General features: G+C 44.5%; 2 protein-coding genes across 2 annotated transcripts; one reads left to right on the top strand and one right to left on the bottom strand.

Moving 5' to 3' along the window:
* Positions 1-10,970: 10,970 nt before the first annotated feature.
* Positions 10,971-13,312, top strand: LOC124698259 (probable arabinosyltransferase ARAD1). The gene is made up of 2 exons (XM_047230764.1): positions 10,971-11,780; positions 12,449-13,312. Exons 1-2 carry the CDS (start codon positions 10,983-10,985, stop codon positions 13,007-13,009), a joined length of 1,359 nt encoding a protein of 452 aa, XP_047086720.1. The 5' UTR covers positions 10,971-10,982; the 3' UTR covers positions 13,010-13,312.
* Positions 13,313-15,829: 2,517 nt separating this feature from the next.
* Positions 15,830-19,843, bottom strand: LOC124702367 (RGS1-HXK1-interacting protein 1-like). Its single transcript, XM_047234506.1, has 8 exons — positions 19,698-19,843; positions 19,181-19,247; positions 19,000-19,089; positions 17,140-17,192; positions 16,702-16,838; positions 16,534-16,598; positions 16,334-16,392; positions 15,830-16,243 (listed from the first exon to the last, which is right to left on the bottom strand). Exons 1-8 carry the CDS (start codon positions 19,779-19,781, stop codon positions 16,154-16,156), a joined length of 645 nt encoding a protein of 214 aa, XP_047090462.1. The 5' UTR covers positions 19,782-19,843; the 3' UTR covers positions 15,830-16,153.
* Between the last annotated feature and the right edge of the window lie 1,171 nt (positions 19,844-21,014).

Genomic DNA, 21,014 nt, shown 5'->3' with positions numbered 1-21,014 from the left:
AAGAGATAAAGTGCATAAGTACATATTCAATACTACAATAGTTTTTAAGCTATTTGTCCCATGAGCTATATATTGCAAAGGTGAATGATGGAATTTTAAAGGTAGCACTCAAGCAATTTACTTTGGAATGGCGGATAAATACCATGTAGTAGGTAGGTATGGTGGACACAAATGGCATAGTGGTTGGCTCAAGTATTTTGGATGCATGAGAAGTATTCCCTCTCGATACAAGGTTTAGGCTAGCAAGGTTATTTGAAACAAACACAAGGATGAACGGTACAGCAAAACTCACATAAAAGACATATGGTAAACATTATAAGACTCCATACCGTCTTCCTTGTTGTTCAAAACTCAATACTAGATGTTATCTAGACTCTAGAGAAACTAAATATGCAAACCAAATTAGCAAGCTCTAAGTATTTCTTCATTAATGGGTGCAAAGTATATGATGCAAGAGCTTAAACATGAGCACAACAATTGCCAAGTATCAAATTATCCAAGACATTTTAGAGTTACTACATGTAGCATTTTCCAATTCCAACCATATAACAATTTAACGAAGGAGAAACTTCGCCATGAATACTATGAGTAGAGCCTAAGGACATATTTGTCCATATGCAACAGCGGAGCGTGTCTCTCTCCCATAAAGTGAATGCTAGGATCCATTTTATTCAAACAAAACAAAAACAAAAACAAACCGACGCTCCAAGCAAAGTACATAAGATGTGGCAGAATAAAAATATAGTTTCGGGGAGGAACACTGATAATGTTGTCGATGAAGAAGGGGATGCCTTGGGCATCCCCAAGCTTAGACGCTTGAGTCTTCTTAATATATGCAGGGGTGAACCACGGGGCATCCCCAAGCTTAGAGCTTTCACTCTCCTTAATCATATTGCATCATACTCCTCTCTTGATCCTTGAAAACTTCCTCCACACCAAACTCGAAACAACTCATTAGAGGGTTAGTGCATAATAAAAATTCACATGTTCAGAGGTGACACAATCATTCTTAACACTTCTGGACATTGCATAAAGCTACTTGGACATTAGTGGATCAAAGAAATTCATCCAACATAGCAAAAGAGGCAATGCGAAATAAAAGACAGAATCTGTCAAAACAGAACAGTCCGTAAAGATGGATTTTATTAGGCCACCAGACTTGCTCAAACGAAAATGCTCAAATTGAATGAAAGTTGCGTACATATCTGAGGATCATGCTCGTAAATTGGCGTAATTTTCTGAGCTACCTACAGGGAGATAGACCCAGATTCGTGACAGCAAAGAATTCTGAAACTGCTGCGATAATCCAAATCTAGTACTTACTTTTCTATCAAAGACTTTACTTGGCACAACAAAACATAAAACTAAGATAAGGAGAGGTTGCTACAGTAGTAAACAACTTCCAAGACACAAATATAAAACAAAAATACTGTAGTTAAAAACATGGGTTGTCTCCCATAAGCGCTTTTCTTTAACGCCTTTCAGCTAGGCGCAGAAAGTGTAACTCAAGTAACATCGAGAGATGAAGCATCAACATCATAATTTGTTCTAATGATAGAATCATAAGGTACCTTCATTCTCTTTCTAGGGAAGTGTTCCATACCTTTCTTGAGAGGAAATTGATATTTAATATTACCTTCCTTCATATCAATAGTAGCACCAACGGTTCGAAGAAAAGGTCTTCCCAATATAATGGGGCAAGATGCATTGCATTCAATATCCAAGACAACAAAATCAACGGGGACAAGGTTATTGTTAACCATAATATGAACATTATCAACTTTCCCCAAAGGTTTCTTTTTAGCATTATCAGCGAGATTAACATCCAAATAACAATTTTTCAATGGTGGCAAGTCAAGCATATCATAGACTTTTTAGGCATAACAGAAATACTTGCACCAAGATCACATAAAGCATTACAATCAAAATCTTTGACTCTCATTTTAATGATGGGCTCCCAACCATCCTCTAGCTTTCTAGGAATAGAAGTTTCAAGTTTTAGTTTCTCTTCTCTAGCTTTTATGAGAGCATTTGTAATATGTTTTGTGAAAGCCAAATTTATAGCGCTAGCATTGGGACTCTTAGCAAGTTTTTGCAAGAACTTTATAACTTCAGAGATGTGGCAATCATCAAAATCTAAATCATTACAATCTAAAGCAATGGGATTATCATCCCCAAGGTTGGAAAAAATTTCAGCGGTTTATCACAAGCGGTTTCAGCGGTTTTAGCGGTTTCGGGTAATTTTGCGCGCTTTGCACTAGGAGTAGAAGCATTGCTAACACCAATTATTTTATCATGGATAGTAGGAGGTGCAGCAACATATGAATCATTAGCATTGCTAGTGGTGGTAATAGTCCAAACTTTAGCTACATTTTCCTTTTTAGCTAGTTTTTCATTTTCTTCTCTATCCCACCTAGCACGCGAGTTCAGCCATTAATCTTATATTCTCATTAATTCTAACTTGGATGGCATTTGCTGTAGTAACAATTTTATTTTCAATGTCCCTATTAGGCATAACTTTCGATTTCAAAAGATCAACATCGGAAGGCAAGACTATCAACTCTAGAAACAAGAATATCAATTTTATTGAGCTTTTCCTCAACGATTTGTTAAAGGCGGTTTGTGTACTAATAAATTCTTTAAGCATGGCCTCAAGTCCAGGGGGTGTATTCCTATTATTGTTGTAAGAATTCCCATAAGAATTAGCATAACCGTTACCATTATTATAAGGATATGGCCTATAGTTATTACTAGAATTGTTCCGATAAGCATTGTTGTTGAAATTATTATTTTTAATGAAGTTTACATCAACATGTTCTTCTTGGGCAACCAATGAAGCTAATGGAACATTATTAGGATCAACATTAGTCCTATCATTCGCAAGCATAGACATAATAGCATCAACCTTATCACTCAAGGAAGAGGATTCTTCAACGGAATTTACCTTCTTACCTTGTGGAGCTCTTTCCGTGTGCCATTCAGAGTAATTAACCATCATATTATCAAGAAGCTTTGTTGCTTCACCAAGAGTGATGGACATAAAGGTACCTCCGGCAGCTGAATCCAATAAATTCCGCGAAGAAAAATTTAGTCCTGCATAGAAGGTTTGGATGATCATCCAAGTAGTCAGTCCATGGGTTGGGCAATTTTTAACCGAGAGATTTCATTCTTTCCCAAGCTTGAGCAACATGTTCATTATCTAATTGTTTAAAATTCATTATGCTACTCCTCAAAGATATAATTTTAGCGGGGGATAATATCTACCAATAAAAGCATCCTTGCATTTAGTCCATGAATCAATACTATTCTTAGGCAGAGATAGCAACCAATCTTTAGCTCTTCCTCTTAATGAGAAAGGGAACAATTTTAATTTTATAATGTCACCATCTACATCTTTATACTTTTGCATTTCACATAGTTCAACAAAATTATTGAGATGGGCAGCGACATCATCGGAACTAACACCAGAAAATTGCTCTCTCATGACAAGATTAAGTAAAGCGAGGTTTAATTTCAAAGAATTCTGCTGTAGTAGCAGGTGGAGCAATAGGTGTGCATAAGAAATCATTATTATTTGTGCTAGTGAAGTCACACAACTTAGTATTTTCAGGGTTGGCCATTTTAGCAATAGTAAATAAAGCAAACTAGATAGAGTAAATGCAAGTAAACTAATTTTTTTGTGTTTTTGATATAGCAAACAAGATAGCAAATAAAGTAAAGCTAGCAACTAATTTTTTTGTGTTTTGATATAAGTGCAGCAAACAAAGTAGTAAATAAAATAAAGCAAGACAAAAACAAAGTAAAGAGATTGAGAAGTGGAGACTCCCCTTGCGGCGTGTCTTGATCTCCCCGGCAACGGCGCCGAGAAATTTGCTTGATGCGTGTAGTTGACACGTCCGTTGGGAACCCCAAGAGGAAGGTGTGATGCGCACAGCGGCAAGTTTCCCTCAGTTAGAAACCAAGGTTTAATCGAACCGGTAGGAGTCAAGAAGCACGTTGAAGGTTGATGGCGGCGGGATGTAGTGCGGCGCAACACCAGAGATTCCGGCGCCAACGTGGAACCTGCACAACACAACCAAAGTACTTTGCCCCAACGAAACGGTGAGGTTGTCAATCTCACCGGCTTGCTGTAACAAAGGATTAACCGTATTGTGTGGAAGATGATTGTTTGTAGAGAAAACGGTAAAAACAAGTATTGCGACAGATTTGTATTTCGGTATTAAAGAATGGACCGGGGTCCACGGTTCACTAGAGGTGTCTCTCCCATAAGATAAAAGCATGTTGGGTGAACAAATTACGGTCGGGCAATTGACAAATAGAGAGGGCATAACAATGCACATACATGACATGATAAGTATAGTGAGATTTAATTGGGCATTACGACAAAGTACATAGACCGCCATCCAACTGCATCTATGCCTAAAAGTCCACCTTCGGGTTATCATCCGAACCCCCTCCGGTATTAAGTTGCTAACAACGAGACAATTGCATTAAGTATGGTGCGTAATGTAATCAACAACTACATCCTCGGACATAGCGCCAATGTTTTATCCCTAGTGGCAACAGCACAACACAACCTTAGAACTTTCTGTCACTGTCCCAGATTCAATGGAGGCATGAACCCACTATCGAGCATAAGTACTCCCTCTTGGAGTTAAAAGTAAAAACTTGGCCAGAGCCTCTACTAGAAACGGAGAGCATGCAAGATCATAAACAACACATGTATAATAACTTGATAATTAACATGACATGGTATTCTCTATCCATCGGATCCCGACAAACACAACATATAGAATTACGGATAGATGATCTTGATCATGTTAGGCAGCTCACAAGATCCAACAATGAAGCACAATGAGGAGAAGACAACCATCTAGCTACTGCTATGGACCCATAGTCCGGGGGTGAACTACTCACTCATCACTCCGGAGGCGACCATGGCGGTGTAGAGTCCTCCGGGAGATGAATCCCCTCTCCGGCAGAGTGCCGGAGGCGATCTCCCGGATCCCCCGAGATGGGATCGGCGGCGGCGGCGTCTCGGTAAGGTTTTCCGTATCGTGGCTCTCGCGTGCGGGGGTTTCGTCACGGAGGCTTTAAGTAGGCGGAAGGGCAAGTCAAGAGGCGGCACGGGGGCCCACACCATAGGCCGGCGCGGCCGGGGGTGGGGCCGCGCCGCCCTAGGGTTTGGCCACCCCGTGGCCCCTCTTCGTCTCGTCTTCGGACTTCTGGAAGCTTCGTGGAAAAATAGGCCCCTGGGCTTTGATTTCGTCCAATTCCGAGAATATTTCGTTACTAGGATTTACGAAACCAAAAACGACAGAACAACGAAGCGGCACTTCGGCATCTTGTTAATAGGTTAGTTCCGGAAAATGCACGAATATGACATAAAGTGTGCATAAAACATGTAGGTATCATCAATAATATGGCATAGAACATAAGAAATTATCGATACGTCGGAGACGTATCAACGAGCTCCCGGAAACACTTGCACAACGGTCCGATTTTCCGTGGCGGAAGGGCGCCCACGCGCGACGGACCGAAAAAAACGTCGTTGGACTTTGCCTGACGCAGTTTCCACAACAGAACCCATATCGTCGGGTTAGGCCCATAGGCGACGAAAAATACCCCTTAGCGGACGATTTTGAGACGTTGTATATCAAAACTTTTCTTGTAGTGAGTGGTGTCTCTCCGATAAGAAATAGCATGTTGGGTGAACGAATTACAGTTGGGCAATTGACAAATAGAGAGGGCATAACAATGCACATACATATCACGATGACTACTATGAGATTTAATCAGGGCATTACGACAAAGTACATAGACCGCTATCCAACATGCATCTATGCCTAAAAAGTCCACCTTCGGGTTAGCATCCGCACCCCTTCCAGTATTAAGTTGCAAACAACGGACAATTGCATTAAGTATGGTGCGTAATGTAATCAACACAAATATCCTTAGACAAAGCATTGATGTTTTATCCCTAGTGGCAACGAGACATCCACAACCTTAGAACTTTCTATCACCGTCCCGGATTCAATGGAGGCATGAACCCACTATCGAGCATAAATACTCCCTCTTGGAGTTACAAGTATCAACTTGGCCGAGCCTCTACTAGCAACGGAGAGCATGCAAGAACATAAACAACACATATATGATAGATTGATAATCAACTTGACATAGTATTCCATATTCATCGGATCCCAACAAACACAACATGTAGCATTACAAATAGATGATCTTGATCATGATAGGCAGCTCACAAGATCTAACATGATAGCACAATGAGGAGAAGACAACCATCTAGCTACTGCTATGGACCCATAGTCCGGGGGTGAACTACTCACACATCAATCCGGAGGCGATCATGGTGATGAAGAGTCCTCCAGGAGATGATTCCCCTCTCCGGCAGGGTGCCGGAGAGCGATCTCTCGAATCCCCGAGATGGGATTGGCGGCGGCGGCGTCTCTGGAAGGTTTTCCGTATCATGGCTCTCGGTACGGGGTTTTCGGCGACGAAGGCTATAAGTAGGCGGAAGGGCAGCGTCGGAGGGCCGACGAGGGGGCCGCACCATAGGGCGGCGCGGGCCCCACCTGGCCGCGCGGCCCTATGGTGGCGGCGCCTCGTCGCCCTACCTGCGTAACCTCTTCGGTCTTCGGAAGCTCCGTGGAAAATAAGACCCTGGGCGTTGATTTCGTCCAATTCCGAGAATATTTCCTTTGTAGGATTTCGAAACCAAAAACGCAGAAAACAGACAGCGGCTCTTCGGCATCTCGTCAATAGGTTAGTGCCGGAAAATGCATAATAATGACATAAAGTGTGTATAAAACATGTGAGTATCATCATAAAAGTAGCATGGAACATAAGAAATTATAGATACGTTTGAGACGTATCAGTATCCTAGCATACTAGTACCCCGACGGCCACCATGCCGACCTCTACTAAGCCCTATATGAATCCTTGGTTGCTTTGGAGCTTGTCGCCATTGTGGTTGATGCCTTGCGGCTTGTTGCCTTGGAGCTTGTTGACTTGGAGCTTGTTGCGTTGGAGGTTGTTGTCATGGGGCTTGTTGCCTTGGAGCTTGTTGCCTTGGAGCTTGTTGCGTTGGAGCTTGTTGCGTTGGAGCTTGTTGCGTTGGATGTTGTTGCCGTAGGGCTTGTTGCCTGGAGCTTGTTGGCTTGGAGCTTGTTGGCTTGGAGCTTGTTGGCTTGGAGCTTGTTGGCTTGGGGTTTGTTGGCTTGGGGTTTGTTGGCTTGGAGGTTGATTTGAAGCTTGTTGGCTACTTGATGCTTGACTTGTGGTAGCATCATTGCCCTTTGATTTTTTGCCGGATGTACACTTCCTTTTATTGTGGCCCTTACTATTGCATGATCCACAATTAGTTGGCTCGCGAGCCTCTTGGAATAACTTGTTTCCCGAATGACCCCATCTATCCATATCTCCGTGATACCTCTTTGTCTTTCTTCTTCCATGTTTCACAACCTTCCATTCCGGATCTGGACAAACTTGCACTCCATGATACTCCGGCCATTGTGATTGATCCAAGTAAGGAGAAAACCTTGGAGCCCATGTCCTCTTTGTGGCTTCGATTGAGAACTCGTACTCCCGAACGGTGAGCGGGTTATTGTAGTCGGCACGTCTAGTGCGTGCCATTGTTAGCAAGTGGGAGCAAGCCAAATGAAGCAAAGAGGGCCTCCTACATGTGCATTCACATGTCTTTAGGGACACACGGAAAGCCCGGCCTCCGTGTTGGACACCACCTTGTGTGGTGCCTCCCGGCTCATTCACTTGGTAAACCCAGTCAACATTGTCATAACATGTAGCCGTTTGGGAGTCCGCCTTCCTCGCCTGAAATTCCATGAACTCTTCAACCTTCATTGGGAACTCGCAATTCCTAGCAATTTCCTTCTCCGTTTCATCGGTGTAGTTCTGGAAATACACATTCAACTTCTCGAATGTGTATTGAATGATTGTCGTCACGGGCAATGCACATACACCCTTCAACACATTGTTGAAGCACTCGGCAATGTTGCTTGTCATTTGGCCATATCTCCTCCCATCCTCATCATAAGCTCTTGCCCACTTTGAGTTAAATATAAGGTGTCTATGAAGAAACTCTTGACCACTCGCGTTGAGGTCTTTGTGCTTCAGCAAGCCGTTGTATAGGTTTGCAAAGTGGAGCTCAGAGTAAGCGAGGCAACAATCTTGAAGAAGGTCAGACAACTCTTTGCTCTTGCATGCCCGGTAGAAGTTTGCACAAAAATGCCTCATGCACCATCGGTGGTGCAAGGGAGCATGCCCGGGAATGGCAAGCTCCACCGCATTGAGAATTCCTTGATGACGATCGGAGATGACACACACTTCCTTTGAGGGTGGTATGACCCTCGTCCTCAATATATGGAAAAACCATTGGCAGTTATCATTGTTCTCAATCTCTACCAATGCAGAAGCCAGTGGTAGTAAACGGTTGCTCGCATCATTTGCTATTGCCACCAATAGTGTGCCCTTGTACTGCCCGGTCAATAAGGTACCATCCACGGTTATGACCGGCCTACAATGTTCGAATGCCCTCGTGCATTGCTGGAATGACCAAAATACACGGTGAAATACCCTCACTCTTTTACCGTCATGCAATGTCATTTTGGTTGCGGAAGGCTCCACCACATGCACCATGCCCGGGTTAGTTGCGGCCATCTCTAACAACAACCTAGGGACTCGGTTGTATGCTTCCTCCCAATCACCGTACAACATCTTGAATGCGGCTTGTTTGGCCTTCCATGCCTTCCCGTAATTCACGTCGTAGGCAAACCGGGATTTCACCGTATCTTGCACGGACCTAATGCTCATGGTAGGAAGTGATGATATCTCCGCCGAGAGCTTGTATGCAATGAATTCGGATGTGAGTTGACGGTGGTCCGGCTGCGCATCCTTGCCATCAAGCTTCGACCCCCGGCACATGTGAGTTGCTACACAACTTGTTATGTGCCAAGAGGGCCCTTTTTTGAAAGGTCTTGCACAGACAACCCATGGGCACCTTTTATCCACACATTTTAGCATGTATCGCTTCTTCTAGTCCGAGTGAACAACGATGTAAGGGCAATGATGCTTAATGGAGAACTCCTTCAACCATATCTTTAATTCCAAGAAGGTATCAAACGTGAGCCCTTTAGATATCATAGCCGTCCTACCATCCACATCTCTCTTGGATATTGGCCTAGCTCCAAGAAGTAAACTTTTGCCACCATCAACCACGGCTCCATCCGCAAGACTAACATCACGGAACAATGGTACCCGAATATCCCGTCTGGTTACCTTCTTGAAGATCTCGGCTCTTTCGGCTTCCTTAGCCGTCAAGCCATCCTCGTCAACTTCCTCTTCGGTTCCATCATCATCCGAGTCCGACGCATAGCATCGGGAATAAGGAATGGAGTGGTCCATCTCCTCTTGCGTCAAATATTTATCCAAATCACCGACATTGTTGTCATTCATCTCGAAACCATCATCACCATCGTCATGCTCGCCATACTCATTCTCCAATGGAGGTTGTTGTGCAATGGGAGATTGGGTGGCTTCTTCTTGGCTCATGGGTGGTGGACTCCTCTGTCGAACGGGGGAGGAGGGCCGGTTAAGGTCAAGCTCGATACGAGCATCAACCGTCTTGGTTGCAAACAACTTCAAAGCCTTGTCTTGTGACCCGGCCACCGTCTCCTTGTAAACGGACCAACGTTGCTCGGAGTTGATACGCATTGTCTTCCAACGGGTGTGCATTACAAACCCGACATTATGTCTTCCCTCTAGCTCAACACCATCATTTGGCTCATTCCAATTCAACTCAACCCTCACTTGTGCTACCACCTCCGCAAAGCTAGGGCTAAGGTCAAACACCAAGTCAACCTCTTCCGGGTCCGGCTCTATGTTTCCCTTCAAGAAAGCATCCTTGTCCACATGATGAACATGAACAATTCTTTCCATCCCCCTAGCATAATGGGAACAACACATACACACATGTGTTACCATAATCAACATAATCTACCCATACAAACTAGCACACTACCATTTCTCCTACTTCAACAACCCTAACATCCAACCAAATCCATCTCCACCCTCAAATCAACCAAATACACATCTAGGGTTTCACATGTAGATTCAACCAAATACACAAAATCAATGGATGAAAAGAAGGGGAACGGAGGAGATTACCTCAAGGAACGGGTTGGGAACGATCTCCACGGACAGATCTGACGAAATCCAAGAGATTTGAGTAGGGATTTGAGGGGGGGGGGAGAGAGTGAGCCGGCCACCTTTCATGAGGGAAGAAGAAAAGAGAGAGGAGAATGGCTGGGTCGGGCTGGGGCAGGCTCGCGCGGCCACACATAACAGGATGTGTGGCGCCCTTGCCACGAAAGTGTGGCGCCGACGAGAGCGGCGCCACACATCTTGCCACATCAGATTAGAGCACACCTCAGCGTCGAGGACATCACGTCGGATGGGATAGTGGCGCCGGCCACACTGGCGCCACTCGGGCATGTATGGCGCCCATAAGAGGGGCGCCACGCAAAGGGTTAGATGGATAAAATAGTTTGCTCGGAGGACAGTCTGTCCTATAGTTTCAGAAAAGGTTATTTGTATGTAAATCGCTCAAGGTGGGATTCACTTGGACATGGCCTTGGCGAATCAGTGTATTTCCAAGGTCATCTAGGAAAGCGGCAAAAGGGCAGCGACAACAAAGCGGTGGAAGTGCGTGCGTCCTTGCGTGGATCTGGAAAGAAAGAAGAAGCCGTTCCCCGGTTCACCGTCGACACCCCCCAGATCCGACCCCCTCGATCGGGTAGCCCCACGCGACGCCTCCACCCGAGGCACCACACCGCGGCCGCCACTGACCCACCCCGCCCGCACACGTATCCCCACTCCCTCAGATCCGAGCGCCATGGCCGCCCACCCCCGCCACGCCGCCCCGCATTGCCACGCCCACCGCTAGCGCCGCCATGGCCGCCTCCGCCTCCTGCCGGAGCCCGCTCGTCTGGTTCTTCTCCCTCGCCGCCGCGCTCTTCTTCGCCTCCTGGTACCTCCTCCTCGACTCCGCTGCCGCGCCCGCCACCCACCGCCAGGGGGGGCTCCGCTCCCCCACCCCCGCCACCAAATGCGACCCAGACAAGGCCCTCCTCCGGGTCTACATGTACGACCTGCCCCCCGAGTTCCACTTCGGCCTGCTCGACTGGAACCCCGCCACCACCACCACCACCGCCCCGTGGCCCGACCTCCTCACGCCCCACGACGTTCCCAACTACCCCGGCGGGCTCAACCTGCAGCACAGCATCGAGTACTGGCTCACGCTCGACCTGCTCGCGTCCGAGCAGGGCGCGCCCACGCCGTGCACCGCCGCGCGGGTGCGCGACCCGGCCACCGCCGACGTCGTCTTCGTGCCCTTCTTCGCCTCCCTCAGCTTCAACCGCCACTCCAAGGCCCGGGCCACCGAGGACCGCGCGCTGCAGCGGAGGCTCCTCGACTTCCTCGCCGCGCGCCCCGAGTGGCGCAGGTCCGGCGGGAGGGACCACGTCGTGCTCGCGCACCACCCCAACGGGATGCTCCACGCGCGCTACAGGCTCTGGCCCTGCGTCTTCGTCCTATGCGACTTCGGGAGGTACCCGCACAGCGTCGCCAACGTCGACAAGGACGTCGTCGCGCCTTACCTGCACATGGTCGACAACTTCTTCAATGACACCGCCGGATACAACGAACGACCGACGCTGCTCTACTTCCAAGGCGCCATTTACAGGAAAGATGTGAGTACCCCCTACCCTCTGATGCAACGATATTGTTGATGAAAAACTCTCTTGCTGTAGCCGATGCAGAAATACTATCAAAGTCGTGGTGGGATTACTCAACTTCTAATTTAATAATGTGACCATAGTTAAACAATTCCTTTGCATGTCTTCTTCCCCTATATACATTTGAGAATGTTTGACGTCTACTTGACTACTCATTTAAGAACTCAGTCCTATGCTTGCACGATCTTCCTCTGGACACCATCAGTGGCACTTGCTTTGAAACTTGCATTGGAATGTCGTTGTTGCAAAATCAATGCGATTGCCTTTGCCTCCTTCCCTAATAGGCTAATCCAGCTTACTTTAGTTGGCAATCACTTCAAACTGCTGTATATTGCTTTCTTCGTTCAATTTGGTAGGTAATCACTTCCTTCATGTGAGTGTTATCTGTGTATTTATAAGCCCAGTTAGAGTACTTAAGTAGTTCTATGATCCATAAGGTTAACAACCATAATTCATATCTGTAATCATGTCGCCCTCTCACATTTGTGGTAAAATTGTCTAATATGGTGGTTTAGTAAGCAATATCTAGTAATTATTGACCGTCTGAAAATTGAGGTCCTGAGAATGGATGAATTATGTCAAATATGAATGGTTTATAATCTTCTGACTACACAATGTTGCAGGGTGGTTTCATCCGGCAGGAACTGTATTATCTTCTCAAAGATGAGAAAGATGTGCATTTCTCATTTGGGAGTGTGGCCGGAAATGGGATTGAGCAATCGACGCGGGGGATGCGGGCGTCCAAATTCTGCCTCAACATTGCAGGGGACACACCGTCCTCCAACCGCCTGTTCGATTCCATAGTCAGCCACTGTGTGCCCGTCATCATCAGCGACGAGATTGAGCTCCCGTTTGAAGATGTCCTTGACTACTCCAAGTTCTGCATCATAGTGCGTGGCGCAGATGCAGTCAAGAAGGACTTTCTGATTAACCTGATTAAAGGAATAAGTCAAGAGGAGTGGACAAGCATGTGGAACAAACTGAAGGAGGTCGAACGACACTTTGAATACCAGTACCCGTCTCAGCACGACGATGCTGTCCAGATGATCTGGAAGACCATAGCTCGAAAGGTTCCCTCAATTCGGCTGAAGATTAACAGATTAAGAAGATTTTCTCGATTTGAAGCTAACAAAACAAATGAGTCCCCAGCAAGATCTTCATGGCTACAAAGCCAAGCTCGTTGATTTTAGAGCAACAAACTTCTCCCAGCAGGTAGTTATGGTAATGAAGGCTGAGACTGAACCACAAGACGGGAGCAACAGCTACAAGGGATAAATGGAGTAAAGTACAGCTGATACTGTTTATGACCATCACAATATTATAGATCCGAGGGCCTTCATTTTGTTCTCCGCTTTTCTGCGGAAATGTGATCAACTGTCTAGATTAGGGTTAGGAACAATAACATTTTGTATCAGATTAGGAGCAGTGGCGTGATCTACTGATCACTTCCACTGAAGTCTTATACTTTACAGGTAACTCAGCATTCTGAGAGCAAAATTTTGTGGTTCCTTTCTAGATTCTACCAATGTGATCCATGGGGAGCAGTCATTGCTGCAGATGTAAAGGGTAAGTGGCTAGGTGCAGTCAAGTTTAGTTGCCTCTTGCCTTTAGGGGAGCAGCAAGCAGGAATACTACTACTGACTGGCCTTTCAGCTGACACTGACGGGCGTGTGTTTAGAATTAGGACAATTTGGTCGATATCAATATGCATTGAATGCTGGCAGAAGAAGTATTTAGAGCAAGTACAATAAGTTAGAGCAAGTACAATAAATTCTAGTCCAGTTGGCTCTAAGGATTAAAATATTATATTATTGCTTAGTTGGAGGAGAGATGAGGAGAGAAGAGAAGTGAGCTCTTAGAGCAAGTACAATAAGGCTAACTCAGCAGGCTATAAGAATTAAAATAGTGTTGTTTTGCTTAGGTGGATGAGAGAGAAGTGAAGAGAGAAGAGAGATGGGCTCTCATGCAAGAGCCAGCTCTTGCATGTGCTCCCAGGCACTTTGTGAGTATGTGTGGTGGACCTTTTACACATAAAGTTATCAATCCTTAAAGTCAACTAATGTATAAGTTAGCTATAAGCTGACTATAGCTGACCTTATAGCTAGCACCCGGCTGCACTGTTGGAATTGCTCTTATACAAGAGTCAGCTCTAGCACGTGCTCCTAGGTATTTTGTGAAAGTGAAAGGTGAGTCATATATTGATAAAATACTACATTTTATAGCTTACTATTTTATATGTTGGCTCTAAGTTGGCTATAGATGACATGGCACTTAGCTTATAGCCATCAGCTGGCTATACTATTAAACTTGCTCTTAGAAGTGATATCAAGATGTGAAGCGGTGTTTTGGAACATGGGTGCATATGCTCCCTATATTTTGAAATGCATTTTACATACATTTTAAAAAATTTAAAAATTGAAACTAAAAGTTCGCATGTACATCTTCATGTGCTACGTGCTCACAAAGTTGTTTCATAAAAATTCGACTTATCATGTGACGTGTGTAAAAAGACAAAATTCAGTGCTGAAAATAATGCTTTTTACAAGATAAACTTTCTCTTTTTTATATAGACCACACAAAATATTGGATTTTCGTGAAACTTGACGAACGCACGTATATTATGGAAATGTACATGTAGAATTTTTTGTCCAAATTTTTCGATATTTCAAAATATGATTTTTTGGTAGAGGGAGTATACGCACTCGGGAGCCGAATTGAATTTCCGTATCAAGATGTCTCTAACTCAGGGTTGACCTTTTTTTTAACAAGATAGTGGATCATATATTAGCGGAACGTACAATTTTCATACAGGCCCTTTACATCTCTTGTCTAAAAAACCTAGAATTTGAAGATAAGGCTTGCACATTTGCAAGAAACACCCTAGCAACAAATCTGAAAAAGCAATCGAGTCCCTGGGTTTCTCTGCCACAAGACGTCGGCGTCCTCAAGGCGTCACCGCCGAGGAGCAGGGCCAGAGAGCTCGAGCGCCCCTTTTCGGCGAAACACCGTCGTCGCTGGTCACCTTGAAGCCCTCAGGGATGAACCACTTGGCGGCATCGAGGCGCCGAGCTCCAGCAAACAGGACGGAGAGAGGCCTTCGAGTTGGAGGTTGCAGATGCTTGGCCACCATGACGGCCAAGGATAGCCGAGGCAAGGTTGCCTCCAGCTGGATGCGCTTGTCGAAGAAGATCCACCGCCGGGGAAGGAGCCACTTGAAGAAGGACGGAGCTGCACCACTTCGTTTCCCCTCACCGCCACGGCATGACAGAAACAGAAGTAAGGTGGAGCTTCCCATCCCCAAATCACCCCCTCTAGAAGCTTCGGCTTTATTTAAGGAAGCGATGCTCGCCATCGTCGCCTCCAACTCCGACCACTGAAGCGGAAAAACGAAGAAGACGAACCCTAGAACACACCCAATCTGGCCGAACAGATCGAGCAAACCGCTCCACTCTAATGGCATAGCGCCATACTCTTCATGGGTAGACAACCTAATCCTACAGCTATACAGTAGAGAGGGTTGGCCTCTCCTCCCCCATCCACTCTGGCCGGTGGCGCCACCAGAGGTAAGGGGGAGGAGAGCCGGGAAGAAAAAGGGGTCTCTCAACGAGGGCGGTGGGGAGAGAGAGGGGGAGGGGGAAAGTAACTCAGGGTTGACCTTGTGACTTCATATAAGAATGAGCAAATGAAACCTTTGTCACTGTCAGTGTCACCTCTTGTATCTGTTGAGCGGAGCTTCCCTCACCTTGATATGACCTTGTAGTTCTTTATTTCCAAACTAGAATAACACATTGACACACAAGCCAGAGAGCGCACAAAAAGTTGCATGAGATACAGGCAAAATGCATGAAGCAGCAGCAGCATACACCTTAAGAAAAAAAAAAGCGCAGTTGACCTTGTGGTTCTTATTTCCAAACTAGAATAACACATTGACACACAAGCCAGAGAGCGCACGCAAAGTTGCATGAGATACAGGCAAAATGAATGAAGCAGCAGCAGCATACATCTTAAGCAAAAAAGCAAAGTTTTTTCCGTACGAGTATGAAAGATACAACTAATATGGAACGGAGAGAGTATAATAGTCGGCAATGATCAGCAGAAGCAATGTGAATGACAAGTACGGGCAAGATTCCACACATGCAAATAGTAAATGACAGGCGAAGTCAATGATGGTTCTGCGAGTAACCTTGTATTCAAATGCTAACAAAAACAAGGTCATAATCCCGAGAAGATGCTTGTCTAATTAGAAATAGCAGCATCACCCTCTGTGATTCAGTTTATTGCATGAAAGGCCCAGAAGCGATTCTATGCTTGTCTGCAGATCGCGAAAGTCAGACCCGGACACCATATTCAGATATTTGGTTCACCCTTTCTTCCAGGACATATCTCTGCTTTTTCAAATCAGACGCCATGGAAGCCACCTGAAAGTTGGAAAAACACATTCTAAGTTGAAAGTAACTTTTGATAATAGATGGAGACAAAGTTTTAACACATAGAGCTATTTCACTAACCTCTGCTCGCAATTCAAGAGACTGTCTGGTAGGAATGGTTCTTAGTCGATCCATCAAACCTAGGGCCACAAGAAAAAATATTGAAAGAATTATATAACTAAGTGATCAAAGGATGTATGTGGCCCATGGCCCCCTATCTGCAGAGATCATGCTTCAAATTATACATAAAAAACACCAGCCTTTGGAAAAGAATTCGATACCTGCAGCTGTGGATTCTGCTTTGTAAATTGAACCTATAACAGATTGGATTTGCTTACCAGTAGATCTGCAAAGTTCATGACCATAAAACATACATAAGGATTATTCTTGAGCACAGCGTTTTCAATGAAATGGCAGTAGATGATTAGAAACGACTGCATGCATACTACCTCAAATCAGTTCGTCCACGCTGCAGATCACTTTCACCAATCACTACTTTGTCGAGGGTGTACTTGGAATTCTTTCTCAAGTTCTGAATAGATGTTTTATATTCGATCATACTTTCTTCAACATCATTCAGTAAATCCTGTAAAAAAATGGGAGAACATGATACATACATTTATGAAGGAAAAGAATGTTTGTCTGCCATGGTTTTCATGCTTATGACCCACCCAGTTGGACAAGGTAGGCTATAGAAGAATCGGTACTCAGTCATGACTAAAACCACAAAGCATTTACCAGCATGAGTACTTGAAGATATCATAGTTACATGATTCTATCTTCATTAAATATATGGATATTCAGAAGTTCTGAACATACAAAATCTAATATGTTACAGATGTCTGATAAATTTTTCATTAGCATAACCAAAGTTGCAAGCACTATACCTTCTCCGTTTTAAAACGACCCAGGGTATTGCGGTATAAGAATCTCCGAGGGCCTGATAGGCAAAAAAATAGTGTTATTTCATCAAAATGAACAAATAAAATCAGCCAATATATAGGGAGAGGGCCACTTTTGAGCTATTCCATGTATGTATTAGAAGGATATGGTTGCCATGTGCATCACATGAATATGTGATCGAACAATCCTAATTAACTTAACACACCATCCACACAATTAAGCCCAGGCACCAATCCCACTTGCTAATCTGCATAACATTTGCAGACCCTTTCTCCCACTTTGTTTTCTTCCTGGTATTGCTTGATGTGGTGATACAGATAAGGGGATGTGACATTTTACAAAAAAAAATGCTTTATATGCGGATATGTGTAACTCTTTGTTTCAATTGAATAATAAATTATGTGGCATGCTTGGAACATTTTTACTGCCCGTTGAGTCGTTGGGACACTGGGTGAGTCGTTGGGATGACAAGAAGAGGAGTTCATAACGCTGGCAGAGGTGTCTATGTCTAGGAGTCACTGCCGTCAAGACAAAGGGGCAATAGAATCAGGACAAAGGAGGCCATGCGGCATGGGGAGGATTGAGATACCCCTTACTCGACTGGGCTGTGCCAACCTGTATCCAATTTTTCTTTCTTTAATGTTAATTCTTCCATACTTGCTGGATACATATCAAGTATGTCTCCGGCACATATAGTATCAAATACATATCCAATACGAATACCACAGGCTTTGCAAGCATCAACATTTCATAGACAGGAACAGAACATAGACTACTTCAATGGATCATTGCCAAATACAGTAGTATCTCACATGCAACTTATGCACAAAGCTTTGTCAAATGTTGCCTTCAAAAGTAAAATGCCCATTAGTAATCGATGCTAACAAGTACTTGTATAAATGACATGTGATTAAAATGGATATACAGCTGTCTATTAATTTATTTAGTAATTTCTCATGAAAGTTTTGCCCATACTAAGTTCACTTTCTCAAGATTTGAGTTTGCTAACAGAGCTCACCGGCCCTGTAAAGTTCACTTTCTCTCCTGAGTACCATTTTCCAGGTTTGTATCTCAATAAGGAATTAGTAAACCAAGAAAGCAAAAAAAAATATCACTGCTAGGACATAAAACCTCAATTTGGGATGAATACTGTATTAGCTCCAATAAATAAGATAATATATTGAAATAATGGAGCTTTTTCCTGCTTAAGTGGTACAACAGAACTCTGAAACCTCCACTATATTCAAGAGGACATTAAGACAAAGAACTTGTGCAATTGCAACTGAAACGAATCTTCTATAATACTAATCATTAGTCCGGACTACTAATATAAGGAGACATATGAGTGACAAAGCATCAAATTCACAGGTTTTCCATCATTCGTCTAAAAGTAAAACACATCAGACGATTTTCCTTGTTAGCTCGTGATTAGTATGTCCATGCGGCGTCTAGCTTTTGTTGCTTTCTCGGGCTAAAACCAGTTTGTACATTTGTAAACAAGTACTAAGTATACGAATAATCTGGCATCCTGTGGATGGACCATAGTTCTCTGGTTTCAGGATTTATAAAACTAAACTGTTTCTCTTCAGCTTCTAATTCCAATCAATGAGGGACCATGTTTTTGTCTACGTAAATATCAATGGCATAGCCTAGTCGCATCTTTATGTAACATTTCAAAAGTACCTTTATAATGTACAGCATGGTTTGATCAGATAAATATATCTGAAATCTGTCTTCAATGCACATACAACATTAATATCCTTGGACCATTACTTGTCCACAACATGGCCCATAGAAGTACAAGAAACAAGTAGCAGTATGCTTTCAGAACACCAGAGATATACCTTTCAAAAAGATGAACCCTGCGACAGTGGCACATCCAACTGCCTCCGCTTGATGCTCGCTTGCAAGAACCAGTGCATCCGAAATGGTAACTGCAATGAAAATGAAACCAAGCATTGATTGCGGAACCATCCTAGTGAGACAAATGCACCCAACAAAGGAACATGAAAACATAGCTCTTGCCTTTAGCGCTCTCCACAAACACGTCCTCGTAGGCTTTGCATTGTGACCACAGCCCTGGAGCAAAGCTCTACATATGCAAGCAGAAAGCGGGTCAGAGTGAATCAAAATAAGAAAAAAAGATCTTTTGGAACAAATGGAAATATCATATCCGTTAAGCAAACAAAAATGTGTAGCCGGTGCGAGTGCAGCTTTAAAAGCATCGTGTGCAAAGAAAATGGCAGTAAAATCTAGGATCGTTCAGAGAAATTTTGAGCATGCATCAGTGCACATGTTTTCTTTCCCCAAAAATGGAATAGGAACACCTAGTAATTTTTGCAATCGAATCCCAACAGAAGAAAAATATTAATTCAAGATAACCATGTTACATACGGATTCGATTGGGTTACACGCCTGATTCCTTACGGCCATGTAACACATCTATGGTAAACAAGGGCGCTCAGAAACATGATTCAATCCAAGATTTGTCGATGACATTGCAACTTTCTATTTAAGATTACGGGGGGTAGGGGGGCGAGACCTGGAGCTTGCGGAGAGGCCAAGGGGAGGCGGATGCGGCTTCCGCGCCTTGCGCCGGCGTGCTGCCGCTGTCCGGTGACGCCATCGTCTGGGCTCCGGCTGTTTCTCCGGCGACCTATGGGTGCGGAGGCGGATCTCTCGGGCCCTCTCTCCCCTCTTCGCCTCCTATGGCTGATCTGTTCCAGAATGGCCTTCTTTTCCCCTCACTGGATCGTGCTATTTTGGGCCCGTTCTACCATAGGCGAAGAGAGGCTGAGATGTAGTAGCACTGAAAGCCCATTCAACGAAAATCTTCAGACTTCATCAAGTGATAATAATAAAAAAGAAACCTTTCGTTTTCACCAATCATCTAAAGTCAATGGCTATGTTAACCACCTTCTCTTTGCAGATGACAGTCTGTTGTTTGTTAAAGCTAGTACAGCGGGAGCAAGGGATATTACTGAAATTCTGAAAAAGTATTGTGATGCATCAGGACAGCGGATAAATCTGGACAAATCTTCAGTCTTTTTCAGTAAGGGATGCCCGGAGGTGGTCCGTCAGTCTGTCAAGGGTATTTTACAGGTACCAAATGAAACATTGAATGAGAAGTATCTTGGTATGCCCTCTGATGTTGGTCGATCACTTAACGGTGCTTTCAAGTACCTGAAGGATAGGGTATGGAAGAGGATACAAGGCTGGCTAGAGTTGTTACTGTCAGTTGGAGGAAAGGATATCCTTATTAAATCGGTAGTGCAAGCAATTCCAATTTTTTCTATGGCATGCTTTAAGCTCCCGAGAGGTTTATGCCACCACATCAACCAGTTGATCCGTAATTTTTGGTGGGGCAGTAAAGAAGGGAAGAGAAAGACACATTGGGTATCTTGGGAGGTCATGTGCTCACCGAAAGGCTCAGGAGGTTTGGGATTTCGGGATATAGAATTGTTCAACATTGCTCTTTTGGCAAGACAGGCATGGCGCATCCTGCAGAACCCGGAGACCTTGAGCGCGAGAATTCTCAAGGTTGTTTATTTTCCTACAACAGGCTTCCTCGAGGCGTCTGTTGGCTCCCATCCGTCACAGGTTTGGCGGTCTTTAGTGGAGGGGAGAGATGCTATGAAGCAGGGATTAATCCGAAGGATCGGCACTGGGACAACCACACATGCATGGAATGATAACTGGATCCCCCGGGATTATCTTCTCCGCCCAATGCCGAGTAAAAAGGATAATCCTCCTACCCATGTAAGCAGCTTCATCGCGGCCGATTCTGTGACATGGAATATGGAGGCGTTGGAGGATCCTTCCAGCCCATGGATATTGAACAAATCTGTAGGATCCCTCT

The sequence above is a fragment of the Lolium rigidum genome, chromosome 3 (genome assembly GCF_022539505.1).
Source record: "Lolium rigidum isolate FL_2022 chromosome 3, APGP_CSIRO_Lrig_0.1, whole genome shotgun sequence".
In the NCBI taxonomy this organism is placed as follows: Eukaryota; Viridiplantae; Streptophyta; class Magnoliopsida; order Poales; family Poaceae; genus Lolium; species Lolium rigidum.
This window is presented reverse-complemented; position numbering and strand designations above follow the sequence as displayed.

Excerpts from the sequence above, each read along its gene's own strand:
- LOC124702367 (XM_047234506.1), bottom strand. The coding sequence starts at position 19,781 with ATGGCGTCACCGGACAGCGGCAGCACGCCGGCGCAAGGCGCGGAAGCC. Across the intron at positions 16,839-17,139 it reads GTCGTTTTAAAACGGAGAAG|GATTTACTGAATGATGTTGA; the intron begins GTATAGTGCTTG and ends ATTTTTTTACAG. Across the intron at positions 16,393-16,533 it reads AGCAGAATCCACAGCTGCAG|GTTTGATGGATCGACTAAGA; the intron begins GTATCGAATTCT and ends TTGTGGCCCTAG.
- LOC124698259 (XM_047230764.1), top strand. The coding sequence starts at position 10,983 with ATGGCCGCCTCCGCCTCCTGCCGGAGCCCGCTCGTCTGGTTCTTCTCC. Across the intron at positions 11,781-12,448 it reads GCGCCATTTACAGGAAAGAT|GGTGGTTTCATCCGGCAGGA; the intron begins GTGAGTACCCCC and ends ACAATGTTGCAG.